Here is a 23,291-nt window from a genome sequence, read left to right as displayed (position 1 = left end):
TAAAATTATATATCAATGGAAAGATAATTTAATCAAGAATGTAATGCAACAAAGTTTGTTCAATTATCTGTATTCTATGAAATGTTATAGCCAAATAATAAGAAAAAAGAAACACAACTTGCTTAGGTTGATATAAAGTAGCTTTCCTTCATCTGAATGTACCCAATGAACATGAGTGTTTAGAGAGCCAATCAGGTGTCATCTTGTTTTGACAGTGAGCCAATAAGGTCACAGTAGGATTCAGCTATTGATGTTATGTATTGGAGCTGAGAGGAAGATATTTGTCAGCACGTTATGAGATTGCTATCATTTTTTTTTTTTTTGTGTGTGTGTGTGTGTGTGTGTGTGTGTGTTCTTTCATTTTGTGAGCTTGTAAAATGTAATAAAATTAAAGAAATGGCGCAAAGAGTTGACTAGTCACCCAGAAAGCGATGTAAAATAGTACTATCAAGTAAATAAGGTTACAATTATGAAGAAATTAGAAAAAAAAATTGGTGGAAACTTAACCAAAGGTTAAGTTTCCACCAATAATGAAAATACTTGAGCCCAAACTGAAGCCTTCTGCACGTGATCATTTTCCAAGATAATGAAGCATTTATATTTCAACAGGATCCAGCTCCATATCATGATGCTGCTGTGTGCAAAAAGTGGTTTCAAGATAATCATATTCCACTGCTGGAATGGCCTGGGAATAGCCCAGACCTTAACCCAATCAAAAATCTATGGAGCCGACTAAAGAAACTTGTTAGTTAGAAGCAACCCACCAATAAAACCCAATTAATAGAAGCAATAATTCAATCTTGGTTTCACATTATAACAGCTGCAGAACCAAAAAACTTGGTTCACTCCATGGGAAGGCATTGTAAGGCCCTAATTAACACTAAAGGTTACCCAACTAAGTATTAACTTACATTGTGAGAATTTTTGTATATCTCATTTTTTCTATGTTTCATTTTTCTTCTTTATAACTGCTGTTCTAATAAAAAAAAAAAATCCTTCATAAAAGTTATTGCATTACATTCTTGATTAAATTATCTTTCCATTGATATATAATTTTATGGTATTACTCCAAAAAAAAGTGGTGTTATGAGCAATCAAAAATACACTTTTTTCCAAAAGGTTCCACAATTTTGGCCACTAGTGTACCTTCTTGCAATATGCTCCCCTGCGTTTTTCCACTGCTCACATGGGATGTTGATGAAAACATATGTGGAAGTAATCATTTTCTGCTTATCAGTACTATGTTTTCACAGGAACCATGCTTACTGGAATACATTTTACCATCTTGTGAAATTTAATACTGAAGCTGTCGGCCAAACACCCATTAATGAAGCAGGTCACAGATTGACCACATAACTACTGCAGCAATTCCCAAAACAGCATCTTGATTTCCACTCTATGCAAAGCTTTGGTAGAACCAAGATAGGCAAACAGCCATAACAAACTTAATAGCATTTAAACATGCTTGTACCAAAGCACGTCATGTATGATGCTAGAATAAAAAACATGGATCAAATCAATCCTGGATCTAATTTTGCATCATTGATTAATCAAACAACCAGTGCAAAAACTGTTTGGGATAAAATCCAGAAGATGATGGGTAGATATGGAAAAACCACTTGTCTACCTTGGAACATAATCTATGTATTATTGCTGATCCCAAATTGCAGACACTTTAGGTGAAAACTTTTTCATAATCTCAGCAACAGCCTCATATCCTCCTGAATTTTTAATATCGAAAGAACTGCAAGAAAAGCAACGATTAAGCTTTTCTACCAAGGGCATATAGCCATACAATCAGCCCTTTTTTAAAGTGGAAAAGAGCCCTTTTCTTATCTCACCCTTGTGCAGTCAGCTCTGATTGAGATGATAAAACATCTCCCATCATCTTCTATAGATCTCCTTTTACTATACAACAGAATATTTACAGAGGAAGAGTTTCCAGACTCTTGGCATAAGTCGATTGTCATTACTATTCCACGCTAGGCAAGGATCGAACCCAGGCCAACAATTATTGTCTACCATTGATCAGACTAGCTGTCTTTGTAAGGTCTTGGGAAAAAAAATGGTAAATGCAAAGCTTCTATGATACTTGGAAAGCAGCAATGTGACTTTTCTAGACACCAGTCAACCTTCGACTGTTTGGTTCTTTTTAGAAACATGTATAAGAGATGGTTTCCTGAAACCAAGAACATGTGATTTCAGTTTCTTCGACACGGTAAAAGCCTATGACACAGCCTGGCGATATGGCATATTAAAGGACCTGTTTAATCTTTGTCTGAGAAGGTACCTTCTTGTTTTTATTAAGAACTTTTCTCTCCAGCCATGTGTTTCAAGTCCGGGTGGGTAGCCATTATCGTGACCATATCATCAAGAAGAGGGGGGGGGTCCTCTAGGCTCTGTCTTAAGTGTGACCTTCTTCACTACTAAAGTGAACTCAATTACTGAACAGCTTCCTCCCACAGTAGACAGCTGCATTTATATCAATGATTTCACAATATACTGTCACTCCTGCAATATGTAGGTCATTGAAAAACAACATTATTATTATTATACGACATATTATTATACGACACCTCCAGGGAGTCTAAAGGCTCATCGAGGGAGGGCACCTGCCCTACAACTGTTTCCACCACTCATCTACCAACTGACCGTAACTACACCAATGCCATGTACCGCCGACCACCACTAGTATTTCCACAGACAATCAAACATCCATGCCAACGGTGGGATTCGAACTCTCAGCCTTTTGGCTGGAGAGCAGATACGCTAGCCACACAGCCAGGCAGGCTGGCAACAGTATCGATCATATCTCAACAACTTCAACAAGTATCGATCATATCTCTTTGTGGGTTCTTTGTTATGGGTTCAGGTGAAAAAAATCATCTGTGTACACTTCTGCTGTAACTGCACTCTCTACCCAGATTCAGATTTAAGAATGGGACAAGCTGGTATTCCAATAGTTCTAGAGGTCAAGTTTCTGGGACTCGTTTTTGGGATAAGTGCAGAAAAGCATTGAACATCATCTGCACTCTTATCGTCTACTGAATGGGGAGCTGATTGATGTTCCTTGCTCTGCATTTATCATACACTTGTATGTTCAAAGCTTGATTATGGATCCCAGGTTTACAGTTCTGCAAGGGAAAATACACTCTGTTCAAAGCCTTTATGTTGAATCAAATGAACCTCCTATCACTTAGATGAAAAAATGTCTTAATTATGCCCTAAAATAAAGTTCCTTCTAGATCACCTTACATGGAGTAGTCTCTTTTCTCTACATTGGTAAGTTCTATATCACACATGCCAGACTGCCATCATACCTTTTGGTATGCACGTTATGGAGGCTTTTGGCATGAATGCTGAAAACATTACCTGTATCAAATAAAACAGCATTCCTCAATGGCAGGTTTGCCCCCAATCCTACAACCCTCTCACTTTGTCAACTGCAGAGGTCTTATACACCCTAATTTGTTTACCTTCAATTGTTCAATGCATACAGAGCAGCCCACTCTGGTTTCTTGCCCATCTATACTGATGGTTCAAGATCAGAGATCTCCATTGGCTGTGCTCCCTAACATTCTCTAACCAAATCTTACCCAATTGCAGTAACTATATAGCAGAATTGCATGCCTTTCGGCTCGCACTTTTCTTTGCATATCAAAGAAAACTCCTACCAGACACATATAATTTATACAGACTGAGTTCTTTACAGGCTATCTCTTCTCTGGTGTATAATCCATATAAAGTGCTTGGTGAAGTACTTCAACTCTTGCACAAAATAAAAGCCCCTTAATTTTGATGATCGTTTATGTTGGATCCAGCCACATTGGAATTAATGGAAATGGCATTGCAGGTGCAGCTGCTAGATCAGCTCATGCTTTTTCGACCTACTGTTTGACAGTCCCTTATACTGACTACGCACAGGTTATAAAATCAAAGTTAACTGCACAATGACAATACTTACAAGCAAATTACATGAGATTAAGCCTGACATTATGGATTTGTATATGTGTAGATGCCACGCTGAATTGTAAATACTAAACTTTGTACATGTATTTTATTTAATCATTTACATTCTAATAATGTTGTACATATACTTGATACTATTCACTATTTTATCTCCCTCTAACTATATATTCACTTACCAACACCATGTATTTCTGTAACCCATGTCGTGGCACAGTATGAAACCCCAGATCAATCAATCTTGGCATCTTATGTTATGCCAGCTTTGTAGTTCAGCATATAACCTGTCCTGATTGGAACATCTACACAGCCACCCACTATCTCGGTCAAATTTTATCTTATTTTATATGGAGGTTCTGGAATATTTTTCCACAACCAAAACTGTTAATAGGTTTTTCTAGGAAAAGCACAGTTGACAGGTGTAATATGACACTGCGTAGTCCTTGAACTCTCTTGTTGTTAATTATAACCATCTAATGGATCATCCATGTAATAACACAGGCTAAGTATATTTTGAATTTTTTTATAAAGGTGTTTCAGTATAACTAATAACTGTTTTTATTCAACTGAAAGATGACGAGAAATGAGATGCAGAATAATCAGAATTATTGACTGTTATTGCATTGTTATAAAACATTGCATGCAGTTTGTTAGTTGCTTTTCCCCTCTTTCCTCACATTGTGCATTTTTATAATCATTGCTATGCAAATATTCTGTTGTGCATAACATAAATTAAAATTCTGTATTCACTTGTAGAATTATATTTTACTCTTAGACCACTTTTTAATTTATAAAATAGTTATGCATTTTAATGCTCTTAACAAATAAGGACTATCCAGTTTTTTCACTATAATAAATCAGAAATATCTTGACCAATACTGATTTGTGATGCAGTTAATTAGAAGAATGTCCACCATCAATCCATTTAGAGAATAAAGATAACTAGCACTCCTGTATAATCCAAGGGACATATTATTTATTATCAACAGTCTGACATGAGTAAAAGATTTCATGACAGAATTATCAGATTTCTGATTTAATGAGCTGTTATGTTTTGACCTAAGATGCTCATTTTTTCCCCACCTTTGTCTTCCCCCCTCTCTTTCTCTCTATAATTATTACTTCAAACACTTTTTTTCATAATCTTTCTTCCATTGTATTTAAGTGATTATACCATCTTAGAGCTTCCCTGCTTACACATTCTTGAATGTTCATAACATTAAGTTGTTTTTAATAATATTTTTAATGTTTCTGCCATTGACACTGTTCATTCCCCTACTCCTCAAAGCTCTCCTACATAGTCTCCTTTCTTTAATCAACTGTTTTATTTCAAATCCATCACTCTGATTCATTGATTAAAATCAGCTTAAATGCTGTTTTGTATGTTAGGTTTTTACTGCTATCTTATTTCATCTGAATTTATTCAACCAGCTTCTGGCTGCTTCGACTTCACTTAATCTTATCTGTTTTCATATTTAATTTACAAACTTCAGTAAAAAATTTCTTAAATGGTTAAAATGTCACAACCTTTTCTATAGTTTCACTATGGAGAATGCAGTTGTTTTATGTTAATCTACCTAGCTCTTTACTTTTCTTTTTGATTGCTGATTATCATACCAAATTTGTCAAAGAATTCTGGTTGTTTTTAAGAAAGCTGCCATCTGCAGAGAGTAAAGAACTAAGCTTAAGGCCCACTAAGAACTAAGCAGAAGTCCCGCTTGGTTCTCTGAATGGCTTATTCGTTATGTAGAAGTCTCTTCCCATTTATTTAGTTTAAATCTATGTTTTCCTAAAGCTGTAAAGTACATATCTCATATAATGAACAAACGTTGTGTGATTATCATATGAACTAATGAATGGAACAATTATAAAGCTCATCAGTAGCTTGTTATTTTCACAAATTTAATAACATCCTCTTTGTTTAGCAATTCAACTTTTAAAGCAAATGAAAAGTTTTTTCCTGTGGCTTCATATTCACTTTATTTTAATGCTCATTGGCTCGATTTTTCAAAAAATCACACTCACATTTGATAATATATGGTTGAGAAAATATTCTTTTTACAGGTTATGCAAGAAAAAACTTCCTTTCACTATATACTTTAGCTGGCTTAATAACCAGTTTCAGATACACAATCACAAGTTCACATCTTGATCTTATATCAAATTTAATAACAAACTTCGAATAATTGAATTTCATTACAGTTATTAAAATAACAGTTGCAAAATAAATATGAAATTTTTCTAAGCCTTTCAGAAATATGTTATGCTTAGTTGATGTCATCTTGAACAGAAACCAACAAGCTTTAGCATTAATGTTTCACTTTAAACTGTACTAAACAAGTTGGTTTTATTTTACATTTCCTAACATAATATTATGGTTACTTTTCTTTAGGAAGTATATATACTAATTATTTTCTTTCAGGATATTCAAAGCAATATAAATTAATTTCCTTGGAATTATATAGAAATTTTATTTTGATAAGCATTATATAGATAATGTATTAAACTATTTTTGGTTAAAAATTCTGGGTATCTGGAGTAATTACTTTGAAAGGCTGTTAAATGAAACAAGCAGAGAAACAGTGGTAAAAAATATTCAAGAAGAAGCATGCACTCATGAGAATATATCAGTACTTGACATAGAAGCCACCAAAATCTGAAATGTGGAAAGGCAGGCTGGAGGGGGGGGGGGGATGCTTAAAAAAACCTCATCTCTTATAAATGAGATTATTATATATTGCACTTATGAAACTTATGATATAGAAACAACATCTCACTCATAAATGTTATGGCATAGACAGCTTTTTAATATGTAATGATACATTAATATATGACATTATATATCCTGTTTTGCTATTAAGAATAAAGTCTGGTATCTAAGCAAGGTTAAGTTAACCAATTTCAGTATTTCTAAAGCAACTGTTTTATGGGGAAAATATTTTTTTTTAAATTCAGATTTTTTTCCCCTCCTTAGGATCTTTTAGATGCAGCACTGCAAGTCGAGATTCAGAAGGAGAAAGAAGCAAGGCGAATTGAAAGAAGTTTAACAGAAAAATTTCCCACCAAAGATTGTGCACCTACAAAGGTGATACTTGTTTTGAGTTTGTATGTTTGTGTGTGTATGTTCACGTACTTGTTGATTTTTAAATCTGATTTATTACTTAAAAAGTTATTTTCAAATAAAATTATAGTTATCCTTTTAATCTGAATATTGTTTGATATGTAATAAGCTATTTCTAAATTGCAAATTTAGCCATGTTTATTAAAGCTTATTACAAGCTGAATCCTAATTGTGATCATCAAGCATACTACTTAGTTCTTACTAGCTCACTACTTCCCTCACACCAAGTACCAATAAAGATATCATGCATTCCAAGAAACTATGGGTTATAAGTTCTGCTTTTTTGGAATGGTATACAATGGTGCTGTATGCAATGCAATATCGTCACCTTTATTAACAGGGACATGTGACATACTGATGCAATACAATTAGATTTAAATTTGTAATATTCAGTATTTTACATTTTTCACTCTATCTTTTATTAAGATATTTGCAGCATAAAACAGCAACAAAATGACCAAAACAATGAAAATAGGCAGGAATAGAAAACTTTGGATTGCATTCTCAATGGAGAACCCCTATAGAACAAGTAAAATTTTTCTGCTATTTAGGCACAGTTTTTTGTGAAGATGACAAATTAAATTTGGAAATAGACAATAGAATAAGCAAAGCTGGCTTTGTGGAGAGCAAGTTGAATGAGTTTATATGGAATAAGAAGAAAATTAGCCCAAACATATACAACATGGCATTCAAATCTGTTTTGAGTTATGTATCTGAGTGTTAGGTTATAAATGAAACACTAGATCAAAGACTAGAGACCACAGATATAAAGGTTCTGAGAAAAATTATAGGAGTGAGAAGATGGCATCAATGCCAGAATCATATTAAAAATGAATATATTAGAAAGGAACTTGACATTGTTAGCATTCAAAAATGTGTGAGGAGAACTAATGGCCACTTTAATGAAATGAGTGAGGAAAGGGTTAGCAAAACAGGTGTTTGATGCCAAGATGGGAGGGAAAAGATCCAGTTGAAAACCAAGATCTTAGTGTATTGATTTAGTCAGAAGTGACTTAGAAGCACAAAATGTTAGACAATATTGGTGTGCTGACAAGTAATAGACTAATTTCAAGGAAAATTGTCGATAAAAGATTAATAATAATGTAAACTTAATCATGTAGTGCTTTAATAGTAGCCTGAACATCCTTTGAGAGTAGGTATCGGGAAATTGATGGTGAACTTTAAATAAATCTCTATTAATATTGGAACTTGTTTTTTATATCATCATTATCAAATTCCTAACATGTACCCTCAAGGTGTGTATAAGATATTATGATAGTACTACATGAAGAACTTACATCATTAATAACTTCCTATCAACAGTTTTCCTCCAAATCAATCAAGACTCCAACATTATCGATCTTATATTTCTGTCTTCTGAGGCACTTTTTACTATACATCAAGCCACTTATATCTTGGTCTTCCTCTGGGCCTTTTTCCTGCCATCCTGGCAGATAACACTTGTTTTTTTTGCTAATCTGTCCTCTGCCATTCTGTTTAGGTTACCATACCACCTGAGATTAGCTCTGCTAACACATTCCTGGATGCAAACAATGTAAAGTTCTTTTGTAATATCCTCGTTTTTAATATGATATTGCCATTGATGCCATCTGTTCACTTCTAGGACAATTAATCACCTGGACAAAAAAAAACCAGGCAATGAACCCTCCCATTTGAAATATTGGTAGATGAAATTAAATATGATAAAAAAAAAAAGTTTTAAAGTTGCAATAACAAAAAAAAAAAAATAAATAGAATTGGCAGGATAACAATTTAATCTTCTTTGGGTGTTATCTTTGAACGCACAATCAAAGGGACTAGTGACATTTCTAGGATCAGGTAATTTCGTTAATAACATTTACCTGTAGTTTCTTTAATCAGAATTATATGTCAAAACAAGACTAATTTTTCCTGGAATTTTCATGATGGTCATAACTGTTATGACCATCATGAAGCGATTTACGTTAAGATCATAGGATTAGGAATCTCTGCTAACAAATAATTTTCAATTTGTTTCAACTGTAAACTTGTAAACATTATGGTTAATTATTTGTATATAAATAAATAACTCACATTTGTGAATTATTGTAGTCTTAATAATAGCACCGAGTGTGTCAAAACTGTTGTCGAAGTGAAATTGAAAATAAAATATTTCATTTCAGTCTATTATAATATTTATAAAATATTTTTGACTATCCATGATGGAATTTGTAAAATCGAATAAAGGAAAGGAGAAAGTGATTTTTGAAGGTTATGTGCATGTAAAACAAAAAAATTTGACAAACGGTGTTGTATCATTTGGGTGTGAAAGAAGGTAACGAGCGAATGTAAAGCTAAAATTAAACTCTGTGGAGAAGAGCTTGTGGGATGGTTAAACAACCATTCTCATGGTCCAGATCCAGCACAAGAAGTTCTCAAAGTAGTTCAACAAATTAAAAGACTGGCAGAGGACACTGAAGAAGCACTGCAGCAAATTATCACCCAATCTCTTTCAACAATAAGTGATTGGGTGATAATTATCACTTATCGATAAAAATGCAAATTAAAGGATGTTTCTTTCATCTAAGTCAGAATATCTACTGGAAAATTCAAGAGAATGGTTTGCAACAATGTTACCAAGAAGATTTTGACTTCGCACTGAAATTAGGAATGATGTGCATTTTGTTCTGACAGATGAAGTCGTCAGCGCTTTTGATGAATTATATGAATTTCTACCTCCAGAAAAGCTTACCAGTCACAGATTATTTTGAAGATTCTTACACTGGAAGACCACAACGCCATGGATGATGGCAACCAACTTATGCCATCAATATCTGGAATATATATCAGCAAATTACCAAAAACAAATAATTCAGTAGAAGGATGGAACAGAAGTTTCCATCTCACCATTTGGAAATTTATTGGATTTCTCCAATGACAACAAGCATTACAACAAGTTTACTCAAATATTGGCCTCAATCACACTCCAAGAAAGACGTATGCTGATTCAATTCCACTGATTCTTACCATAGTTTGCAGCATTGTGGACTATCTATGTGGGATAACACACAACCTTTCTTTCTAAGTATTAATGCATAATTAGTATTAAACTACATTTCCTGAAAAAGATTCTATATTTTAAATGAATTAATTTTTCTCACTGTGTATATCCTGAAATATGCATATTAGGTGTTTAGTATAATTTTAAATTTGTATCCATATTTTGTTGTGTCAAATTTTTGTTAAAATTTTTATTTTGTCAATTTTTTGTATCGCTTGTTGTGTCAAGGAAATTTTATTTAAAGAGTTTTTATTTTTATATGGGGGTTAATGTCAGGAGTTTTTAGGCATGGTGTAATTATCCTGTTAAGCAGTTTTATTTCTAATCCAGCTCTCTCTCAGATCCATAAGTTAAAATTGGTTTGAACACTGTCTTGTATATACAGCTAATTTAATGTTTTGACTGATTTCTCTCTTATTCCATATAAATTTATTCTGCTGACTTCCTACTATACCAGCTTTGTTGATTCCGTTGTCTATTACCCTATTTGATTTACCATCTTCACTAAAGATTGTACCTAAATAGCTGAAATGTTTTACTTGGTCTATAGATTCTCCATTCAAGATTCAATTGATATTTTCATACTAAATTTATTACAACAGTTATTCAATTTAGTCATGGAATTTTGTTGTACTTGTACTTTTTTAAAAGTATGACACCAGATTTAACATCAAACCATATTCCTGTACTTCATTCATTTCTAATTGCTGATCTTTGTTATATTCCCACGATTTCTCAACTATTTGTTGTAAAGTGAAAATCTGATCCTGAAAGCCTCTATTTGGCCTGAATTCAGCTTATTCTTCACCAGGCCTGAATTCAGCTTATTCTTCCCTTCCACAATCCTTCTCAACCGTTTCTTAAGTATACTTGCATAAATCTTACCAGAGAAATACCTCTGTACTCTCACATTCAGTTTTATTTCCCTTTTTATATATGGTACTATGAGAGCTCTACTCTAATCATCAAGAATTCGTCTCTCTGTTCAGGCCTTCTGAATTATGCAGTGCAGCCACTGCAAGACTTTTATACCACTATACTTGAGAATTTCTAGTTGAATATCATCTACTCTTTGATTCTGTAATTATAGCTATCATTATTTTTTATTTTTCCAAGGTTTGGTCTAATTCTTGTATTTTATGGTGTATACTTCTAACGTTTCATGCTGCTAGCTTCCAAAAATTGGATGTCTTCTTTTTCTATTTTTGTGTCCATGTCCCAATTGTATCCATTCTCTGAGCTGAGTCATTTCCGATAGGATCTGTCCTTTTTGAATTGTCTTGAGTCTTTTTTAGTGAGTTTCAGCTCAACTGAGGGTGTTACTGGCCTCCTGCAGTCTAGCTTGATAGTGGGACTGCCACCTTGAGGTCATCAAACTTGCCTTGGTTAGTGTTTATTAAAGGAAAATGAAATTCCCCTTAGCTCTCGATTACTCTGATAGCTTCAGGGGAGAGTGGAGGAACCCCTCCAGAGTTAGAAGTTAGGATAGTAAAGATTATAGAGTTGTGTTCTCTTCTATAGATGTTAATAGAGGAGATGAACAAGAGGAAAGAAGTATGGCTGAAAAAGTGAAGGAGGCCATACTTAGCTCAGGTATCCAGGGTGTCCCAGGCCCGTACTTGCAATTGCAAGCCCCTAGGGGGAATAAATGGAAAAGATATTGATTTTAAGATGGCGAACTTCATGAAAATCACTGGAATGATTAACAGAACCTTTCAACCTAACTACCTAAGAAACACACAAGACTCGGAGTCTATAAAACAATAGCCGAAACCTACACTATTATATGGAAGCGAGATCTGGACCTTCGTAGAAAGAGATATACAGAGAATTCAGGCAGCAGAAATGAAATTCCTTAAGAAAACAGAAAAACTCACTCTATTAGATAAGAAATAAATAATTAAAAATCTCAAAATCAATCCCATAACAGACTCATTGATTAAATATAGGAAAAAACTGGCTAGACCATATAGCAAGAATGTAGAGAGAAAGGTTACCAAAACATATAATCCTAGGGGAACAAGGAATAGGGGACAACCAAGCAGAAGATGGACTGAGTCTGGAACAGGCCATGTGGCCTAGAACCCTGATAGGAAGATGATATTGTTACACAATTAACTTTGCATTATTATTAATTCCTTTCCTCCAAATTAGTCCGTTGTTTGTCACAACTCCAAAATTATCAGATCTTATATTTTGAAAGGCACTTTAATCTGCCTGCATCTTGTTCTTTCTCTTGGTCTGTTATCTGCCATGAAATGCTTTTTGCAAATCTTTCCTCTCTCATTCCATTTAATGGCTAAGATTAGTCTTGCTGACATCAAAATAAGGTTCCTTTAATTCTGTATGATTCTGCCATTGATGCTATCGGTTCACTCTCCTAATTTTTCTCAGACCTATCTCTGAAAACCAGAGATAAGTGTTTTAAGTCTTGGATCAAATGTTTAATTTCTACACAGCTCTCAGATCCATAAGAATAAATGATGAAAATTGGTTTGTATGCCGTCTTCTGTATACTCTATTTTGACTAATTTCCTTGATATTTCATATAAATGTATTCAGTTCCCTACTATACCATTCTTGCTCTTTCTGCATTTAATTTGCCACTATCACTAAAAATTGTGCCTAAAATAAATTCAGGATGTAACTGATGTTTTCAACGTTCTTGTATGTTTTCATAGTCTGTCTTTTTATGGTGATTTTCATTCCCTATTTGTTACACATGTACTTAGTTTAGTTAAGGAATCTGAATTATTTAAGAGCATGACATCATATGCGTAAAGTGAAGAGCTACAATTTCCAGTTCGTAATGTAATCTATATAGATAATGAATAACATTTGAGAGTGTGCACCCTTGTCTTACAACTAATTTTACACCAAACCATCTTATATCTCCTTCAAATGATGACTTACAAATTAAGTATAGACTATACTGCTTAATATGATGTTCCATTTACATTATATAATTCTAGCATTTTGAAGAACTTTTCTCTTGGCAGGTTGCCATATGCCTTTTACCTTTTACAATATACATAAATGTAAATCCTCTATTATATTCCCATGGTTTCTCAGCTATCTGTCTTAAAGTGAAAATCTGATCCTGATGGCTCCTTTTTGTATTGATAGCTTGAAGATAGCTATCAATACAAAACCCAGCTATCTTCTCTTCCACAGTTTTTCTTATCCTCTTCACAAGTTAAGCTTGAATAATCTTACCTGGAACATCAATAGGGAAATTCTTCTGTAAAATTCTCACATTTGATCTTATTTTCCATTTTTTATAGAGGGATACCATGAACTCTACTACAGTCATCTAGATAACATTCAATCAGAAATTAGTACTTCGGGTTGATTGTCATCTAGTCCAGTTGCTTTCCACATTTCAGGTTTTTAATGGCTTTTCCACTTCAAATATTAAGATGCATTCCTTTTGAATATTTTCTACCACCTTTCTGTCACTTGTTTGATTCATTTAAAAATCTTTCAAGTTAATTACTGCACACATCTGCAATATCTTTATTCCGGATGTGTACAGTTTTATAGGCCACAGTAACACAACAGTAGAGTGTTAATTTTTAAAATCTGATTATGTAAAAAAAAAGTCATCTTCAAGTAAAAATATAGTTATCCTTTTAATCTGAATATTATTTGATATATAATAAGCTATTTCTAAGTTCCAAATATAGACATGTATATGCTTATAGCATGTTGCATCCTAATTGCAATCATTGAGTACAATTACACGTACGCATGTATGTACAGTGTATACACGTTTGGATAAAATATCAAAATTATGGTAAAAATTTAAAAAATAAACATGAAAAAATATTGTTATTTTCGATAAAATTATACAGTTTGGTATAATTCAAAATTACTTAAAAATAAAATATATTTTTGTTTTGTTTCATGAAAAAATATCGTTTATTATCGATAAAATTATACAGTTTAATATAATTCAAAATTACTTAATAATAAAATCCATTCCTTTAATTGTAATGTCCAGATATTTAAAGAGACGGAGTAAACACGATAAGCACACTACGAACACTCTTTTACTGGCACAAACTGCATATAAACACAGTGCTGCTAGCATCCTTCGCCCTCCTGAGTGCTACAGGATGGATTTTTATTATTTTTTTTATACAAAATAAGAGAATTGTATAGGATTGTTGATGATAAAATTAAATATTACAAGCAAATATAAATAAATTAATAAATATATTTATACATTGAGAAAAATTGGGGGTGCTGCAGTTCTGCAGTGCCTATGCACGAGCTGCCCCTGTGAACAACACCGGCTGGTTCTTACTAACATGTTAACTTCTTTCCCTCACCAAAAAAAAAGTTTTGAAGAGGGGAGGAGTGTGCTAACAGCAACATGAAATTTTCCAAGGACAATTTCATGTTGCTGTTAATATTATTGTCTACTTACTTGTTCGGTATTGAAAATATTTTTCTTTCAGTTTTAAACCTCAAAAAGTAATTATTTCTTAATTCTTTATATAAATTAACATTTATATTTTGTTTGATCTAAAACGTGGTTTATTTACAGGAAACTTGGCTTCAAGAAATGTCTAGTGGGTTATTTGATGAGGATGCAAAACAAGAAGAGGAAGAGAAAGAAGATGAAGAACCAAATCAGTATATGTTAAGAAATCCCCTAACAAATAAAAATGAAAGGAAACTGAAAGCTAAAAAGAGAAAAAAGAAAGAGCAAAAAGTCAAGGTAAGCTAATAAGTTAGCAGTGTTTTATTATGTACTTTGTTTTAAAGATCTGCAAAAATAAAACATGGCTCTATTTGGGGTTTCTTTCTATAATGTATTTGGTAAAAGACATGAAGTTTCTTTTGCAGGATTTTTCTACAGATAACATCATTGTTTGTGTGATCTGTTGTATATAATCCTGCCACTTCATTCCACTTCATTCAATGGCTTTCATAGTAAAAAAAAAAAAAGGTTTTGTTTAATACCTTGTCATTCATTCATTGCTTCTCACTCTTATAACTAGAATGACATTCCTCAATCAATCTTTATTTCCTAAATGATACATCCTGCAGATATTCAACTCCAAAGATAACAAGATTTATGTAACTGCCATCATTGGTGGGAGATACCACTTTTTGATCTTCTTTCCTCGTTCTCCTTCTACCTTTTCTGTTTTTTTTTTGTTGTTTTTTTTCCATAAAGAATGTTACAATGATAGCCATGCTGTTAAAAATTCTTCTGTAAGCTATAGTTCACAATGAACCAAGAAACAAAATAACATTGGCTGGGCATGTGGCAATGTGGTTTAGAGAGAAAAATTTGATCATAGTCACATACCCAGCCAATGTTATTTTGTTATATGAATGCAATCCAACCAGACATAAGAAATTACCACACATTTTTTATATCTCTTTCATGAGAGTGGAACAATGGAAATAAATTGGGGCTATGCTTGCTTTGCAGAGAGAAGGAATCTGTTAATGTTCCTTTTAAAGAGCTGAAAGTTCTCATTTGGGAAATACATGAAGGCTGTTTCATAGAACAGATGTAGGTGGAATGAAAGATAGATGAGGATTACAGTGGGTTAGTAGTTGAACTGTAAATGGGTGTTGGGAAGCTATTGTTCATGTTAATTTAGGTTTAGTAGAAATGGGTGGAATAATTGTGCCAATTCTACTGAAAGCACCTGTCAAAAATATCTGTAGAAAAACAGAGTGCAGGATTTGGCCATTTATGAGATACTGGATGGAGAAAGTCAGTTAATTGAAGTGCCCTCTTTTGAACAACATTTATGGCAGATAATATCAAGGAAAGAGTAGCAATAGCAATCAACACCAAACCAAACATGAAGATAAACTTCTTGATTGGAAGGCAGTTTCAAGTAGAGTTATGTGGGCAAACTTCAAAATGGGGAAATGGACAATGAAACAGCTGACATAAAGAAAATGGAAAAAGTGTTCCTTCTTGGAGACCTGAACAACAAAGTAGGAAACGAATCTCACAGGCACATAGGAAAATTTGGAGAAAAGGGTAAAGCTAATCAAAATGGTAAGTATTTACTGGACTTTTGCTCAAGACTGGCTAGTCATTACCACCATATTTCAACATAAGATGTGCACAAACTCATATGGAGAGAGGATACAAGAAATAGTGATAATCATAAGGCTGGTTCAGATAACAAGAGTGTACAGGGAATTCAAAATTGGAACTGACCATTACTTAGTACTAAGCAGGATAAAAATGGATATCATGTTGAAAAGAACAGCACTTAAGAAAATTTTAAAAAGAATTAAAGTTGAGCAGCTTTTACAGATAAATTGTAGAATAAACTATCTTCATCAAATTTCTGATATGTACCTTCAAGAGGCGTACAGGATAATGATAGTACTACATGAAAAAGTTACATCATTACTAACTACCTATCTACAATTTTTCTCCAAATCAATCTGTTACCTGTCAAGACTCCAAACGTTATCAGATCTTATATTTCTATCTTCTAAGGCATTTTTTACTGTATCAATCAGTGGTGGCCAGTGAAAATTTTAAGTGGGGGTGCTGCATATTAAAAAAAAAAAAACAACAACTTTTTTTTTAATCAGTAACGAATTTATTAATAAATAAATTTACATATTAAAAATATTTCATCTTCACCACGAACAAACACCAATAATAAAAATTTCGTATCATTAGCAATGACAAGTGTAAACGAATATCGGCGTTAGATCGCAGTGCATTTGTTTTGTGTAATGATAATTGAAAAAATATAATTCTTTTCATATTTTCAACAGTGACACTCATCATAATTCAGCCTTGTATCTATAATAAATAAATAATTATGTGTTATTTTAACAAAATAAAATAAGATTTACAAAAAAAATAGTTCACCACAAACGCACCAATAATAATTTCATATTTCACAGAAATAATGAACTCAGGCATATGATATACTGCCCAAGCGGCAGTGTATCTAATGACGTAACGTGCAACGACAGCAAACGGATATCGGCATTAGATCGCAGTGCATTTGTTTCTTGTAATGATAATTGAAAAATGACACTCATCATAATTCATCCTTGTATCTATAATAAATAAATAATTATATTAATATAAATAATTTTAACAAAATAAAATTTACAAAAAATAGTTCGCCATGCACATGCACCAATAATAAACGTTTCATATCTCACAGAAATGAGGCGTGTAAGGATACTAAAAATACACTGCCGTTTGAGCAGTTACAGTTGGAATGATGTAACGTGCAATGATGAGAGCAAATGAATATCGATGTTAGATCGCAGTGCATTTGTTTCGTAATCTAAAGCATTAATCGAACAATTCCGATTATTGACTATTCAGTCAATGTCAAAATATAAGCTTTAACATGTTGTACTGCATTTATATAATGTGGTAAGCATTGTTATTATTTATAAACACAAACAAAATTTAATTTTTTCCTTGGGAGTGCTGCATTGTCGCAGTGCTTATGTATGGGCCGCCACTGGTATCATTCCACCTATATCGTGGTTTCCCTCTAGATCTTTTTCCTGCCAAACTGGCAGAGAACACTTGTTTTGCTAATCTTTCCTCTCCCATTCTGTTTAAGTGGCCATACCATCTGAGATTAGCTCTGCCAACACATTCCTGGATGCTAACAATGTTGAGTTCTTTCTTAATATCCTAGTTTTTAATGATATTGCAAATGATACCATCTGTTCACGTCTCTAATTTTTCTCAGTATTCTAATATCTCTAGTCTGTGTTTATTAGAAGTATAAGTGATGCACAAAAAGTAAAAAGATGAGATAAACATCTCCAATTTTGATATCAGGTTTGTGATCCATATAGATAATATTGTTGTAATAGGTTTCACGGCATAATAAGAACACAGATGGTTAAGAAAATAACTATTTATTAACTTAAAGCTAATATTTCCGACACTTTCGCTATGGTAAGTCGGGTCTGGCAGACCGTGCTTTGGATACCCCTGCACACAGGATCAATTGGAAAGAAACAAAAGTAATGCACAGAAGCTTCTACAAGTCAGAGATGTTGTTCCTGGAATCAACAGAAGCCTTAAAACATACTCAAAACCTTAACAAGCATGACTGTATAAATCTACCAAAGATTTGGGAGACAGTCATCCTAAGACCAAATTAATATTTTTTAATTTATATTTTTACAATTTGAATTTTTCTGACTACTATTTCAAAACTTTTTTTTTTTTTTACCCAGATGGCGCCATATTAGGACTTTAGTCTTGTGTTGCACGCTGCAATCACTTATACTAGCCCCCACTGTTACACCGGATTGTGGTTGTCTTACATTTGTAACAAACTTTGTGTTGTGTGCTCTGAAGATGCTGGATATAATACCAGCGAAATATTAGCTTTAAGTTAATAAATAGTTATTTTCTTAACCATCTGTGTTCTTATTATACCGTGAAACCTATTACAACATGTCTGATGAACACATAAGCCTATCCACGCGTACGTATAGATAATAAACAGCAGAGGGGATAATGTACATCCTTGTCTGACACCAGATTTAAAGTAAAACCATCTTCCTGTACTTTTCTGACTGCTGACTTAAAACTCAAATAAAAACTAAGCATTGCTTGAAATAATGCTCCATTGACATCATACAACTGCAGTGTTTTTTGAATAGCTTTTTTCTCGGGACCTTGTCATATGCCTTTTCCAGATCTACAAAACTTGAAATACAGATCTTTATTTTATTTTTCCATGATTTCTCAACTATTTGTTGTGAAGTGAAAATCTGATCCTACCAGCCTCCATTTGGCCTGAATCCAGCTTGTTCCTCACCAGGCTTCCCTTCCACAATCCTTCTCAACCGTTTCTCAAGTATACTTGCATAAATCTTACTAGGAACACTGAGTAGGGAAATACCTCTGTAATTTGCACATTCAGTTTTATTTCCCTTTTTATATATGGGTACTATGAGAGCTCTACTCCAATCATCTGGAATTCGTCCCTCTGTCCATGCCTTCTGAACTATGCAGGTGCAGACACTAAGACTTTTATACCTCCATTGCTCAAGAATATCATCTACTCCCGTTGCCTTTCCACATTTCAGGCTGTTTCTACTTCAAGTATGGATGTGTATTCCTGACTGCATGCCTGTTGAGTGTTTTTTGCCACTGTGCTATCATTGCTTGTTTCATTTAGCAATTTTTCAAAGTAATTACTCCATACTTCAAGGATATCTTTTTCAGTAGTTTTCATGTCGCCTTTATCATCGCTAATTCCTTTTACAGCACTCTTTCCTCCATTTCTGAGCTTCTCCAACAACCTTCATGATATTTATTTTCCATGTTCTTATCATCACTTTTGTTTAGCTTCATTACATTTGTCTCTGTATTCTCTAAGAGCACAAGCTGACTTATTTGCAAGGAACTTATGATATGCTTTCTTCTTTAACTTCCTGTGTCCACCATGGAGTTCTGATTTTTACTATCTTTGAAGACAACCATGCCACTGAATCTCCAAGGTTTGTTCCTGTTCTCAAACTCTTTCATTTTTTCTTGAATAATGTTTCTGTATTTTAGTCTGCAGTTCACATCTGAGAGCTGCTAAACTTTTATTTGCTCTGAAACTTTCTTACATGTTCTTCTTTTCAGTATGAAATTCAATTTTATCCTTCTCAAGATTAAATGGCTATCACTTCCAATATAAAATCCTCTGTACATGCTAATATCCTGCACAAGTGAGAAAATATCACTATCAACAATGATATACTCAGTGGAACTTTTCTTGTTCCTTGCTTCTTCTCTCCATGAGAATTTGTGCACATTTTTATGTTGGAACATGGTGTTAGTAATAACCAGTCCATGTGCTGAGCAGAAATCCAACAGGTATTTGCTGTTTTCTCCAAATTTTCCCAAAATATTTTTGTATGTCTGACAATCATTTCCTGCTCTGCTATTTAGATCCCCAACAATGACCATCTTTTCCATTTTCATTGTGTCAGTTGCTTTCTCTAATGCCTCAAAAAAATTCCTCCACTTCTATCTTAGTGGAACCTTCTGTGCACAAATAATCTCATTGTCCAGCTCCTCTTTGATATTTGCCCACATCACTCTACGCTGAATGTGCTGAATACTATAGCTACATCTTTTTTTTTTTTTTCACTGATTCTGATTTCCTGAATATAACGTTTTGTATTTATTGCTCAGAAAAATCTCACCAGAGTTTGTCTGTTTTGTTTGTCATTTCTATTATGTCGATCTGATACTTATCAAATTCCTCAGCTAGCACCATTTCTTTGCCATTTAGGCTGCTTATGTTGATAGTACCGATCTTGAGTTGGGGTGTGTTTCAGGATTTATTCCAATAGCTGGCTTTTTTCGCTATTCACCTTGGTTCCCTGGCAAACACAATTGGGGCCTTGTTTAACTGGGTGATGCCCCAGCTGGCATGAAATTCTGTCATGCTGTACCATCATTTTATATTTTGGTTTAAGCCAGTAAGAATACAGTTTGGCCGGCTAAATCCCAAATTTCAAAAACAATAATAATAATAAAGAAAAGCTTAAGAGGCATATCTGTATAACAATAATATATCATTGTTATCAGAACAATGATATAGCCACTTCTTTACACGTACCTCATATTCTCTAGCAAATCTTATATCAGCATGAAGATCTGCTACGTGTTTGTTCCAAGGTGTGAAATGGAACGGATGCACATTCTGTATCTTTAAATTTGCAGCAATTTGAAAACAACCAAACCTCAGAGTCTCATTAGCAAACTATGACATTGATTGATTCAACTAAGGAGATATGTGATGAAGTTGTCTGCAAGGATAGAAAAAAACAAGAATACCATTGTGGACACAAGTTAAAGAGTCCTGCAAAAGAAGAAATCATACTAAAAGTTCCTAGCGAATAAGTCAGCAAATACTCTAAAAGAATACAGAGAAGAAACGTAAGTGAGCTAAACAAAAATCATGATAAAGGTGAAGATAAGGATATTTTAGATATCTGGAGTAATTACTTTGAAAGACTATTAAACGAACCAAGCAGTGACTGAACCATACTAGAAAATGTTCAAGAGGAATGCAAAGAGGAGTACATCATGCATAATTCAGAAGGACAAATTCCCAATGATTGGAATAGAGCTCTCTTAATAGCCATCTATAAAAAAAGGAAATAAAACTGAATGTGAAAATTACAGAGGAATTTCTCTACTAAATCTTCCAGGTAAGATTTACCTAGCGTACTTGGAGAAGAACAAGTTGCATTCAGGCCAAATAGAAGTTGTCAAGATCAGATTTTCACTTTAAGACAGATAGTTAAGAAATCATGGGAATGTGACAAGAATCTGTACTTAAGTTTTGTAGATATGGAAAAGTACAGGTATCCCTTGCTTAATGTGGGATTTGATTAATGCACCGAAATTAATTGCGACAATCCCTTTATATTCACAGCAAGAGTCACCCCTATTATGTCGATCTGGTACTTATCTAATTCCTCAGCTAGCTCCATTTCTTTGCCATTCAGGCTTCTTATGTTGATAGTACCAATCTTTAACTCTGGTGATGTTGACTTGGGGTGTGTTTTCAGATTTGTTCCAGTAGCTGACTTTTTGCTGTTTGCGCCCTGGTTCTCTGGCGAGAACAATGGGGGCCTTGTTTAACCAGGTGATGCCCCAGCTGGCACGAAATTTTGTCATGTTGTACCATCATTTTTTATTTTGGTTTAACCAATAAGAATACAATTTGGTCGGCTAAATTCCAAATTGCCAGCCCATCCTCATTCGTTCAGTATCCAAGTAGATACCCAACAGGGCGCACCACGAGAAGGTTGCATTCATTTTTTATCTTTCTCAAAAGAGTACCATATAAAGCGAATTATTAATACAGTAATCGATCATGGACGAATTGTAATTTTTATCATTATTATATTTGATTAATGCGATTTTGATATACACGGTAACATCGAGGGATTAATTAATCGCGTTAATCAAGGGATACCTGACAAGGTGCCCAGAAAAAAGCTTTTCAAAACACTACAATTGTATGGAGTGAATGGAACATTATACAGAGCAATACATAGTTGATATTTAAACTGTCAGTCAGCAGTTAGAAATGAAGGAAATACAAGAAGATGGTTTAAGGTAAAATCTGGGTAAGACAAAGATGCACATTATCTTCACTCTTATTCATCATTTATATGGATCACATTATGAAAGAAAGAGACATTAGGCCTGATATTAGAATTACAGATGTCCAGCTTAGCTCTTTGCTTTATGCAGATGATGTATTCCTAAACACATCTAGGGCAAGTCTCCAGGATTCTGCAACTAAATTGAATAACATCTGTAACAAATTGGTATGAAAATCAGCAATAAAAAGACCAAAGCTATGATAATAGGCAGGAACATAGAAAACTTCAGCTACATTCTGAATGGAGATCCTATAGAACAAGTAAAATTTTTCTGCTATTTAGGCACAGTTTTTAGTGAAGGTGGCAGGTTAACTGGAAATAGACAACAGAAACAAAGCTGATATGGTGGGTAGCCAGCTGAAATTTATATGGAATACGGGAGAAATTAGCCAAAACACCAAACTAGCAGTATAAAAGACTGTGTTCAAACCAGTTTTAAGTTATGCATCTGAGAGTTGGGTTAGAAATAAAGCACTCAGTCAAAAACTAGAGACCACAAATATGAGAGTTCTGAGAAAAATTAGGGGAGTGAGAAGATGGCATCAATGCCAGAATCATTTAAAAATGAAGATATTAGAGGGGGAACTTGACATCAGCATTCAAAAATGTGTGAGCAGAGCTTATGGGCACTTTAATAGAATGTGTGAGGAAAGGTTAGCAAAGCAGGTGTTCGATGCTGAGATGGCAGGACAGAGACTCAGAGGAAGACCAAGGGCTAGGTGGATTGATTCAATCAGAACTACTGCCTTAGAAGAGTGTAGTGTTAGATATGACAATATTGGAGTGCTTTTAAGTAATAGACTAATTTGGAGGAAAATTGTTGATAAGAGATAAATAATAATGTGAACTTAAACATGTAGTGCTGTCATAGTATCCTGAACACCCCTTGGGAGAGTACATATCAGGAAATTGATAATGATAATATTTGACCAGAAATGCTAAAACATGGAAATAAAAGTTTTAAGTGGCTACCTGCAGAGATGATATATCTCCCTT

General features: G+C 33.8%; 1 protein-coding gene across 1 annotated transcript in view; it reads left to right on the top strand.

Annotated features, from left to right (window-relative positions):
• The window catches only part of LOC150101346 (ribosome biogenesis protein NOP53), a 149,155-nt gene that overhangs the window by 89,678 nt on the left and 36,186 nt on the right, over positions 1-23,291 (top strand). Inside the window, exons 7-8 of the mRNA XM_090400773.1 lie at positions 6,941-7,051; positions 14,680-14,853. Of these exons, the coding sequence (XP_090256899.1) occupies positions 6,941-7,051; positions 14,680-14,853 (285 nt within the window). The remainder of the gene's footprint in view (positions 1-6,940; positions 7,052-14,679; positions 14,854-23,291) is intronic.

Source organism: Typopeltis vanoorti, chromosome 11, assembly GCF_054136105.1.
Source record: "Typopeltis vanoorti isolate ZY-2024b chromosome 11, IOZ_Tvanoo_1.0, whole genome shotgun sequence".
Taxonomy (NCBI): Eukaryota; Metazoa; Arthropoda; class Arachnida; order Uropygi; family Thelyphonidae; genus Typopeltis; species Typopeltis vanoorti.
Note: the sequence above shows the minus strand (reverse complement) of the source record. Positions and strands in the feature narration are given on the sequence as shown.